The following is a 12,431-nucleotide window of genomic DNA, read 5'->3' on the forward strand; positions in this document are numbered from 1 at the left end:
TTATCTTACTTTATGCTAGTTTATTAGCAAGCATTTTCACTCCAAGTTTGGATACAAGTATTTGAAAACAAAACATGTTGGATTGTTGAGAACTTTTTGGTATGAATTTTTTTATAATTTAATTTAATTTAATTTATTGATATTAAAAATTAATTTTAAAAAATAAATAATTTTATTATAATATATTTTCAAATAAAAACACTTCAAATCGCTATTATTATCGTAATTTCAAGCAGGTCCAGAGCCAGACATGTGAACTGTAGCCGAGGAGGCCCGCACACCTTCCCATCTCTTTTGTTTTTAAAGGGTGTTTGGTATTGCGGTAGCTGTTGTGGTTATGGTTTTAAAAAAGTTGTTTTTATAAAAGTACTTTTAGTTGTGGTTGGTTTGAAAAAATAGGTGTTTGGTTAAAAATATGGTTGAAATTGAGGTTGAAGAAAAAGTAGTTTAATGTGTTTGGTTAAAAATGTTTTTGAAATTGAGGTTATAAAATAATTTTAAAAAAATATAAATTAATATTGATGGTTTTTAATTAAAATATTGTGGATTTAACTATTGCGGTAATATTATGAAATAAATCATACTTTATATATAAAAAAATTTATTATTTTATTAAACTATCTACAATTCCATTACGTACAAAATTTATCTAACAAGAACTACAGTTTCCATAATTTTTTAGCGTGTAATAAAATTAGATAAAATATTATCATGTATAAAATTCACTCTGAACTAGTTTTTTTAAAAAAAAATTAACAAAAAATAAATAAAATTAACACACTAAAAAAAAGTTCACGCAGTGGAAAAAAATTGCACTGTTCACTATTTTTAACATGAACAGTGCATCACTTTGCACTGTTCATGTTAATTGCACTGTTTGTTGAACAGTGCAATTAACGTGAACAGTACAGAAAAAGCAAGGAATTTTTGCTTTGCAAATGATGCGTTCACAACGCAGAAAAAAAATGGAATCCAATAAACAATATATTATATTTTTATTTAACCAAACAACTGCAATTGCGTTTCAGAGCCAAACGGGCTCTTAAAAGAAAATACGGCCTCGTACAAGCGACGTAAGAGTGATTCCTCATCCTCTGACCACCTAAGCTATTTAGTGTGTTTTTGGTTTTGTGGTGGCTGTTGTGGTTGTGGTTTGAAAAAAAGTAGTTTTATAAAAAAATATTTTTAGTTGTGGTTGGTTTGGAAAAATATATGTTTGGTTAAAACTGTGGTTGAAATTGAGGTTGAATAAAAGTAGTTTATTGTGTTTGGTTAAAAATTATGGTTGAATTTGATATTATGGTACAATTACCTAAAAGGACTTCATTCATAATATTAATAATTACAGACAATTTGCTCTTCTTCTTCCGTTTATGTTGATAAAGAGAAATGAATGAAACAATTGCAATTTAAACTTTCAAGAGTAAAAACAATTGATTTATCAAAGGAAATACAAAGATCCGTTTGTCTAAAGATTGGTCCCTGCAATAAACATCACTTTCTACATCTACGTTTCACTGCAAGGGACAAAGTGAGGCGTTGTTAGTGGGCTGCACACCAACTGCTGTTTTGCTAGCTTTTTATTTTGACAAGAGACTCGCAGAAAGTCGTCACGACCTTATAAGGTTCAGTCGAGGGATTGGAGGGGGGGTCAGCCAGGAAGAGGATAAGCTGGTAATTTCTCATGTCTGTTATATCAGAAAAGCTGAACCCGTGGTTAAACTTGCAAAAAAGCAGTATTTTACTGCTTCTCAAAAATCACGGTCCTGCCTTATTTTACTGGTGGAACCCGCGTTTTAAATTTTTGTAACATGCCGTAACCAAACATATGCATCAGTGTGTTTTTAAAAAACACAAACGCTACCGCTTAGACAAATGAAGCCTTAATATAAAAGTGTAATATAATATATATTAACATGTTTAAAATGAAAAGTGAAACTACTCTCTGGGTTTTAGAGAATGTTGGGGATAAAATTACAGTGAGAATGTGCAACCTAAAAAGCTACTCCAAACACATCCACTTAGGTTTTCGTCATTTTCACACGAAAACTACTTCAACTTCCGTAAATGTTTTACAGTTTATCACCCACGAGGTAAAAAAGGAAATCAAGAATTTTACCCAACAAAGGACGCGATCCTTTTCTCTTATGTGATCTGGATTCTGAATCACGGGGGAAAATCAACCAGCCACGTGTCCAGATAGCATGTAACCGGAATAAGTGCTTTGCGTATGATACAATCACACGCAAGAAAACTCCCACACGAATCTAAAGCGCCACCAAAACAATCCTCTTTTGCTAACATGCACCGCAGCCCATTTCAATAATAAAGTAAACTGCACACCAGTAAATTTTTGTTTAAAGTACCGAAACCATACCGGTTTAGCCTGGTTTTGACTCGGTTTGACTTAGTTTTTTTTTGATTTTTTTTATTCGAGTTTGAATTAGTTTGGTTTTTTCACTTTCAGGTTTATAAAATCAAAATTGAACCGGTTGTTTTTTTAAAATTTTAATCCATTTTTTTTCTTGATTTGAATTTTTTAATTTTCTTAATTAATCAATTTTTTGATTTTATTCCTCACCTCTGGTCTTCCTAAACACCTCACTTTCTTTGAGCTGATAGAGCAATAAGAGATGAATGTCAAAAATCTATAGCGTATCCTTCAGTACTTTTTTTATATCTACTTGATGAAAGAATTGAAATAAATAACAGTCAAATTGAGATCTATACACACATTTTTAATTGCCATCACATCCTAACAACCTTGTTTCTCACACCATTTCTTTTATTAGATTGAAGGAATTTTGTGTTTTTCCATTTTGATAATCAAACTTCAAAATGTTATTTTTTAACACCTTCAACTACTCGCATATGCAAGAATTATTAAAATAAATCATCTAGATAATGGTTGAATGATAAAAACTTGGAATTAAAAGATTTGTTCTCTCTGTAGTCTCAGGTTCAAGCCCTGTGGTTGCTCATATGATGGCCACTAGAAGCTTACATAGTCGTTAACTTCAGGACCTGTGAGATTAATTGAGATGCATGAAAACTGGCCCGGACATTCACGTTAAACTAAAAAAAAATTATTGAAATAAATATAGAAATTAGTATCCTTTGGGGTGGAACTGCAGCGTACACAACCACCTGTACACGTGCACAAATTAATTAGAAGGTAAATATTTCATCAATTATGATAGTATTAGTATTTATCATTTATTTCACCTATTTATGTCAAAATTTGTTTCAATCAAATAAAGAGATTTCTTATTTTTTGATAGAAAATGCAATGGTTACAACCATACGTATGCATTTCTAAGGAAGATCCGAGAAATGCTGGTCGAAGGAGGATGATATTGCCGTAAAAAATCTGTCACAGTGGGCGTAATTGAACCTTGTAAGGACGTAATACCAAAATACTTAGTAGTTGGATGACTTAGATGTAGTTATCCCTTGATAAATAAAAAAGCAACCCACTATCCCGCCACACCCAACAGTCTCATCATTCTCTCTCTCACTTTCTATTAAAATCCAAAAGAGAAAACAAACCAAAAACCAGAATTAAAAAAAAAATGGAGATACCGGTGATTGACCTCTCGAGATATTTAGAGATCGGAGATAAACTGAGCACTGATCCGGTTGTTTTATCGGGTCAAATCGAAGAAGTCGGGTCATGGCTCAGTGAATTGTGTAAAGAAGTGAGTCAGATCCTGAGAGAAACTGGAGCTTTGGTAGTTAAGGATCCGAGATGTACAGCGGAAGATAATGACAGGTTTATTGATATGATGGAGAAGTACTTTGAAAGACCTAGAGAGTTCAAGTTACTACAAGAAAGATCTCACTTGCATTATCAGGTACTACATTGAAGGTTTTTTTTTGTTAATTGTGTTGTTTTTCGGGGTTTTGGTTTATGGGTTTTTGATGAAGTGAGGAAAGGGATAAAGTTTTGTTTTTTGGGATGGGAGGTGAGAATTTTGAGGATGTGAAGGTTTTAATGTGGATGATTGTATTGGATGATAAATTTTGGGAATTGGACTGGTTCTGGGTTTTGGATGTTTTTGTTGAGGAAGTGTGGGGAAATGAGGGAAAGTTTTGATTTTGAATTTGGGGTTTTAGGAACCAAAGTGTTTCTTGAGTTTGATTTAGATGATGTTTAGGAGAATGTAGGGAGATAATTTTTTTTTTAAAGTTTAATTGGGTGTCCGGACCAGCTTGCTTACACCTGACTAAACATGATTAGTCGAGGATGTGGGGAAAGTGAAGGGAATTTATCGAATCGGGTTTTGATAATAGAGGGGAAAATTTTGGAACATTCATTAGTTCCTGATAGGCTGTATTGGTTATAGTGATTAGACTGGATTTGCATTACCACGTTGGCGATCAAGTTTGTCTGGTTGCGGAGGAAACGTGACAAATGGAAAGGGAAAGAGTTTTGAACATTTATCACTTCTAAATCTTTTGCTATGTTTGGTTTTGGGTCCCTACCTACTTTGCATAATTGGAGTCTGAGAATTGTGATTTCTATGGTTTCTGTGAAATGTGAGAGAGAATTGGAAGCTTAGATCGCTTTCTTTCTATTTTATCAAAGTGGAAAAGTTTGGTTACCGCCTCGGGAATATTGTCGACGATGATAACCCCTTGTTCAAGTTGATCTACTTGTTTGACAGGGTGGATATTTTTTTTTATCACTGAATGCCACAACAAAAAAATATTGCTTATGTGAATTTTAGTACTAGTTGCTTGAAGCAGAGGAATTATTGATTTATTATTCCTGTTTTTGTTTGCTAACTGAAAATAGTTGGGATTTAGGATGTTGATGGCGACTAGAATTGTTCATATGGATTTGTTATGGAAACACCACTCTAGAATAGCACATCATGATTGATGAAGTTGTGAACTATTGTAGTTCCAGAAAGGGACTCTGATTGGTAGTCATTAGTTTAGTTGTTTTTTGGTTTTTGAGAAGATCAAAGAGATGAAAAGGTAGATACTCACAACTGTTTTGTTCAAGAAGTTGCCTTCTCTTTCTAGTTTTAAGTTTTAAAGACTAAGTACAGGTTTTATTTTTCTGACTTCGGAGTCATAAAGGAAAAGGAAGGGAATGTGGAAGGATTTGTTATTGCCCCAAATTCAGTGGTTAAATTGTATTTAAGTTATTTTTTTTTTGTAAAAAAAGAAATAAAAGAATCGTTTTGTGAAATGGGGATATCAGGTTGGAGTGACACCTGAGGGAGTGGAAGTTCCAAGAAGCTTGGTTGATGAAGAGATGCAAAAGAAGTTAAAAGCAATGCCCAAAGAGTTCCAACCATCCACTCCTTGTGGACCGGATCCTAAATGGCGATACATGTGGAGAGTAGGTCCTCGGCCATCAAACACTCGCTTTAAGGTATGGGATCATTCTTTTCCCTTTTAACATTTTGGTCCTCTAGTTACTGTTTGCTAACTTCAATCCCATTCTGATAGGAACTTAATTCAGAACCTGTAATACCTGAAGGTTTTCCTGAATGGAAAGACACTATGGACTCATGGGGTTGCAAAATGATCTCTGCAATAGAGGTAATCTTTTTATGTGGTTTGTTGGCTTGATTGTATTTGTCTTCTATTATATCTCTTATAGTGTTCTCTATGCCATGTTTTTTGTCAGGCTGTTGCTGAAATGGCAGCAATTGGTTTTGGTTTGTCCAAGGATGCATTTACTTCTCTTATGAAACAGGTTAAAATTTTGATAATATAACTTTTTAATTTTGTGTATGTTCCTGTTTTCTATTCTCCTTGATCAATTTTTAGCACTAAAGCAGGAAATGTAAATTGAACAAAAGAATGATGGATTTGTTGTTTTTCTATGCCCTTTCATTTGACGATTAACATTTTTTTTTCACTTTTGGTGCAAGTGTTCGACTCTGCTTTTTCAATGCTGGTTGGGTGTCGTAAGGATCCCTATTAGTAGCCGCTCTTTGTTAATATCTTATATGTTTTAGTAAAGTGTTCCAATCTTTAACTTCTTTACCTGTACTTTCATGCCATGTTCCTGTGTCTTATTGGTTTTCTTTCTGTATTTTTATTCAATTTATTTATTCCTTTTGTTGGCTTGATGACAATTGAACCTAGAACACATGGAGATCATGTCCCATTCCTCAACTACTTGAGCTGAACCCCAAAGGCTTGACAAGTGTCTCACCTTAATTTTTTTGTTTTAGCATTTTATTAACAGACAAGGAGTGCGAATTTCTTGTAGGAACTTCTTCATTACTAATTCTTTATCCTCTTTCTCCCTTTAACTCAATGCTGTTATCGTACTTATGTCTTAGGATCTAGGATTTTCTTTTTGTTTCCAGTGGTAACAACTTCATGCACTGAATAACAATTCCCATTCTCCCTGTAAACACTAGGGACCTCATCTGCTTGCTCCAACAGGGAGTGATCTCAGCCGTTATGGTCAGGAAGGCACTGTCTTTGCAGGGTATCATTATGACCTTAACTTTCTAACAATTCATGGCAGAAGTAGATTTCCCGGTCTAAACATTTGGCTAAGGAATGGGCAAAAAATTGAAGTGAAGGTTCCTTCAGGATGTCTTCTCATTCAGACAGGAAAGCAGGTAAAAGCATATAAAGTGATGACACAATTTTTAAGACATGAAAAATTATGAACAAGATACTGATGGCAGTGTTATGATGAAAAGTTAAAACCTTGACTTTGTGGTCATTGTTTTCCCCTCTTTGTGATTTAGTATTTACTCTCACGTATCATTTTCCTTCTAATTATCAGGTCACATATGCTACTAGCTTCCATTAAGAAAGCAGAAGAAACATATATCTGGTTTATAGAACACACAGCCAGTAATCCAATGTTGCTATTCACATGGAATTGTTTACATTTGGAAGATAATTTAGATAATATATTGTTGTTGGTCCATTTAGTGTTCAGCTCAGTTAACTTATTTTTTTTTTCCAGTTCCATGCTGCATTTGTGGTTTGTAGCTCTGAATGACAGTTTAATCAACTTCTTGAGTACGACTTCGGCTTCAGTTGTATCTGGCTTTTAATCTTAACAGTATCTTGCATTATATGCAGATAGAGTGGTTGACTGCAGGAGAATGCATGGCTGGCATGCATGAAGTTGTTGTCACAAACAGGACAATAGATGCAATCAAATTAGCATCACAGCAAAATCGCAGCCTTTGGAGAGTTTCATCAACAGTAAGTGGAGCTAAGCATACCATTTCCTCCATCATCATCCTCTTGGATCTTGGTGCTTGCAACCTTCTAAAAAGCAAACTGCATTTCTTAGAGAATCTTGTGCTTACTTGTTTTATCCTCGATCATATGCAGCTTTTTGCACACATAGCATCAGATGCCGTGTTGAAGCCTTTAGGCCATTTTGTTGAATCTCCATTGGCCAGCAAATATCCACTAATGCGCGCCGGAGAGTTTGTCGAACAGGAGCTTGCGGTGATCAACCTTAAAGGAAACAAAGGGGAATCATGATAACTTGTCTTATTTTTTGTTGTTCTAGAGATGCAAACATCACCAAATGGTTGTTGGGATGGTTTTTTTGCAATAAAGAACGGATATTTATTGGGATAGGAGCATTTAATTATCCGTTTCTTAGCATATAATTCTGATACATCCCCATGTTCTGAAAAGTTAATTTTACATGGTGCAAATGTACTGATATCAGACCTGAAAGATCTGTTTAAATGATAAATTTCAATTGGAGATAGATGTTTTACATTTCTGAATGGCTGTTTGGGATATGGCTATGGAGTCATTTCATTTGACCAGGACATGGTTTTCTGATCAGAACACAAAGGGAATATTAATTTGCTTCACAGCCTCTGTTTTATCTTGGTGGGACACTATTGGTTTCTGTTTTAGAACCAAATTTGGATTTAGATAAGCCTCTGATTATGGGTTAAGAAACTCAATGAGCTCGTTAATAAACTGACTGGGAAAGCAAATTAATGATTGAAGCATAATTGTTGTGAAAATACAATTAAACAGATTGAAGATCACTCACTCAAGAGGAAGAATGGATCAGTTCCTGCGGCGAGGCGAGTTGTTAACCTAAGAAAATCAATCCTACTTAGCTTTCCCTATATGAGCAATCCAAATTTCTAAAGGACTTTGTTGTCCTTGCAAGAGACATGGGCTTTAAGACATTAAAATTGAACAACTGCTATGAGTCATGAAATTTGAATTCCCCAACTGTTTCCATCAGCACACCAACAGTACCTCTGGAGCTGACACAAGAATCGCATGAACACTGTAGCTTTTGGGTTAGGAATGGTGTGCAAGCTAGCATGAGTTCGTTTGCTATGTATGTATATATAGAACATCTTCGAGATCAATTTCTTCCAGTAAGAAAACATTCATTAATATTCAAGGAGATATCCCAGTTCAAAGATGGTGAAGCTTTGTGGTGTCAAGGTTCTGCCATTCCTGGTACTTGTGCTGATGTTGACAGTATTGGTGGAGCAAGGCCAAGCACATCCTTGTGGTAGCACTTTCTTCTCTGCACTCATTCAAATGATACCTTGCAGGGCAGCAGTTGCTCCTTTTAGTCCTATCCAACCAAGTGAGCTCTGCTGCAGTGCTGTGAAAGCTCTCGGCCAGCCTTGCTTGTGTACTCTTGTCAATGGCCCTCCAATTTCTGGTGTTGACAGGAACATGGCCTTGCAGCTTCCTGACAAGTGTTCAGCCAACTTTGAACCATGTAACTCTCTTTCTCAAAAAACTTGCGCACGCGCGCACACACCCTCCCTGAGGTTTTTTTTTAGGTCACCCTGAAGGTTCTTTATTTTCAACTCTTCCAATTCAAGGTCATAAAATTATCAGCAAACTGGGCATCAAAATGGTCTCTGATATTTTTTTTTTTTAATGATAAATTTTATCTTTTAGCATTCAGCATCATTTTAAGGTTCTTTCCTTTTATTTTATTAATTGATATCTGCTCTATTCTTCCCGCTTACCTTCTCTTTCAATCCTGCTACTTATTTTGTCATTTTATGTGCAGGTGAAATTATGAAGAAGTAGGGCACAGAGCATGGGAGATTATTAGGAATAAGTGCGTGGAGAGCTCCAGGGGGGGGGCATTAGTTAGGACAACAGCAATGCTTTTGGCAATAAGAGAATAAATTTGAAGTTTATGTAATGAAACAAGTGGATTTTAGCATTTGATGTTTAATTTTCTTTCTTCTTCAACGTCAACAAGTTGTTTAGTTAATTTATCATGGCCTTTGAATATCGATGCTTACTTCTTGCTGTCAGGTCAATTTTCTTGCTTCGTTTCCATCCAAAAGCATTCTTTTCCTGTAACTTCTTCCAACATCCTATCATGTCTCGGCAACAAATTACTGCATGTCCTTCACGTTAAGAGATTGACAAGGAAATTTTGGTCGCTCAGAAGAGATAGCTTTGGTCGAGGAGAAGAAACCAACCACGAGCTTTATTGCCATTTTTCCTTTTGTTAGACAGGAGGTCCTCACGTACTATATATTTTCCCCTTCTCTAAGGAAAATCTGAAATTAAACCCTAATTTCATTTCAAAAACAGAATATTTCATTAGTTGGATTCCCAACTTTTCGTATATTTCTCAAGTTGGTCCTTGTTAATATTCCCCATTTAATGATGCTCATACTTTATACAAGAAAAATGCATTATTTTTAAGAAAATACAAATCATGATCACTCATATTATTAAACCTGAACCAAACCAGTTGGTTTGATAAAAAATTTTACTCACCCAATCAAATAACCAAAATATATAATATTAAGATTTGAATTTGATGACACTTTACCAATTAGACAAATGAGTTGAGCACTGATCCGATCAAAAAATAAAATAAAATTATAGATTGTGGTGCTTGCATTTGATGCTTGGAACTTTTAAAATTATGTTCCTACCACTTTACCGTTAATTATTCATGCTTCATATGTAGTAAAATATATTTATATTTATAATATAGTATCAATGACCAAGTTGTTCATCCAAGGTGTAATAACCCGACAATTTAACCAGATTTAATAATATTTAATAGCTAGATTTAATTTGAAGGATCTATTTATTTTTATATTCTAAAAGTATTTTGAAAAAATTATTTATTATTTTTTTTATGTTTTAAATTATTATTTTTGAGTGTTTTTATTTTATTTTGATGTGTTAATATTAAAATTTTTTTTTTTAAATATATTTTAAAATAAAAAATATTTTAAAAAATAACCGTTATTTCTTTACTGATACCACGGAATCATCATGCGTGAGGTTAGTTTTTTCCTTGTGTCCAGAACGGATAATATGAATTAACATTTGGTAGTTGGTACCATTACACACGCAAGCATGAGAGTGTTAGGCGATGCGTTAGCTTCTGTGTTTTTTGTCAAACTCAGTAATATAACGTTTAGTTATCTTCAGCAGCTGTGTTTTTAGTCACGGAATCCATGAAAATTTGATGTTTCACCTGCGGTTTTGCACAAGCAATATTTCCATGCTTCTTCTGTGTTTTTTAAAAGTAAAGAGCTGCACTCTTCACTTCACTTATGTGAACAGTGGAGTGTTTCCGGTTGGACTGGGTCCGGTTCAAAGCAATGCATTGAACCGGGTCCGACCCAGTAAAAAATTTTTATTTTTTTTAATTGTGTTTTATTTGAAAAATTAGAAGGAGATCGCTTGATGATGTAGCATTTACATAATTTGATCGGAATTCCAATTTTGTTCTTGCCGGGTCCGATCCAGTTAAAAAAATTCAAATTCAAATTTTATTTTTATTTTTAATTGTGTTTTATTCAAAAAAATTAGAAGAAGATCATTTGATAACGTAGCATTTGCAGAGTTTGATTGCAATCTCAATTTTATTTATTTAACCTAATGTTGTTGCGCGCTTAAGAAACCATAGAAAATATAGTTCTTGTTGGATAGATTTCGTACGTGATGAAATTGCATATAGTTTAATGGAACAATAAACAATATTTGATATCAATATTATTTATTTCATGATGTAATAATATTAGTTAAATTTACAATATATATATATACCTCAATTTAAAAAGCATTCTTTTAACCAAATACATTAAACTACTTTTTGTTCAAACTCAATTTCAACCACAATTTTAACAAAACATATATTTTTCCAAACCAATCTCAACTAAAAATATTTTTTATAAAATAATTTTTTTCAAACCACAACCATAACAGCTACCGCAATACCAAATACACTCAAAATATGCACCGACAAAGTTACTTTATCTAGCGATGGCCTCGATTATTGACATGAATCGACATGAATAATTACATCTTCTTGCTCTTCTGCATAATCTTAACCATTCTCCCTCAGTTCATCTTCAAGAAACTCACCAAAGCAACAACCAACACCAAACTCCACCTTCCTCCACGCCAACCACTCTTCCAGTGATGGTCACCTCCACCTCTTCACTTCTGCCTTGTACAAATGTTTCTACAATCTCTCCTCCAAATTAATATGGTCCTCTCCTCTATCTCCGACTGGGCCCTTCTCGTTGTCTTCTCGTATCATCAGCATCCATGGCAAAAGAGATCTTCAAGATCAATGATCTTGCCTTTTCATCTCGCCCAACATTTGCTATAAATTTGCTGATAAGTTACCTTATGGAATCTCAGGATTTATCACTGCACTTTATGGTGATTACGGGAAATTCATCAAGAAACTTTTTGTGACTGAACTGCTTGGACCATGGCAGCTTGAAAGGTCCTGTGGAGATAGACGTGAAGAGATCATGCGGTTCATGCATAAATATTTGAAGAAAGCCAGCAAAAATGAGGATGTTGATTTGAGCGCCGAGTTAACCAAGCTTACAAACAATGTCACATGCAGATTAATTATTTTTTTCTTCTAATAGAATAGAATGGAGACATTCTACAGAACTCATTCAAGCCCTTAATCATTAGGCCAACCCTATAATTTTTCTAATTGATTTTATATTTGTTAGCCACTTCTTGTTTTAATTGGCTGTTAGTGAAATATATTTTTTGATGTCCTCTATTAATGAAATCGTTAGTGTTTATGCAGGATGGTGATGAGCACTTCGTGTTCAGAGGAAGATGGAGAAGCTGAGAAGCGTAGGGAGCTTGTGAAGGAGTCGTTTGAATTGGCTGTAAAGTTCTGTTTTGGCGAAGTCTTGGCCTCTTGGGTCCTTTGAAAGTTCCAGGGTTTCGGCTATATGGAAAACGGGCTAGGGACTTTGAGCAACAAATATGATGATGCATCGTTTCAAAGAATTATGAGTATTAAAATCTAAAATATTTAGGAATAAAGTTTATATATTCAATAATTAGTTAATTTTTTTTAGTTCAAGTAATTTGATTTATTTTTTTCATCTAAGGTATTTTGTGGCTTGATATAAAAAGTTCAGATAGATAGTAGCTGATGGTGCCTGGTAAGTTAAGATGACTGGTAACTG

General features: G+C 34.2%; 2 protein-coding genes across 2 annotated transcripts; both read left to right on the forward strand.

Moving 5' to 3' along the window:
• The first annotated feature begins 3,477 nt into the window (after nt 1–3,477).
• LOC133674765 (uncharacterized) lies at nt 3,478–7,720 on the forward strand. The gene is made up of 7 exons (XM_062096030.1): nt 3,478–3,854; nt 5,213–5,386; nt 5,464–5,556; nt 5,645–5,713; nt 6,390–6,596; nt 7,072–7,197; nt 7,330–7,720. Exons 1-7 carry the CDS (start codon nt 3,573–3,575, stop codon nt 7,483–7,485), a joined length of 1,107 nt encoding a protein of 368 aa, XP_061952014.1. The 5' UTR covers nt 3,478–3,572; the 3' UTR covers nt 7,486–7,720.
• Nucleotides 7,721–8,403: 683 nt separating this feature from the next.
• On the forward strand, nt 8,404–12,170 carry LOC133676638 (uncharacterized). Its single transcript, XM_062098387.1, has 3 exons — nt 8,404–8,743; nt 11,632–11,752; nt 12,041–12,170. Exons 1-3 carry the CDS (start codon nt 8,404–8,406, stop codon nt 12,168–12,170), a joined length of 591 nt encoding a protein of 196 aa, XP_061954371.1.
• The last annotated feature ends 261 nt before the right edge of the window (nt 12,171–12,431 follow it).

The sequence above is a fragment of the Populus nigra genome, chromosome 1 (genome assembly GCF_951802175.1).
Source record: "Populus nigra chromosome 1, ddPopNigr1.1, whole genome shotgun sequence".
Lineage (NCBI taxonomy): Eukaryota > Viridiplantae > Streptophyta > Magnoliopsida > Malpighiales > Salicaceae > Populus > Populus nigra.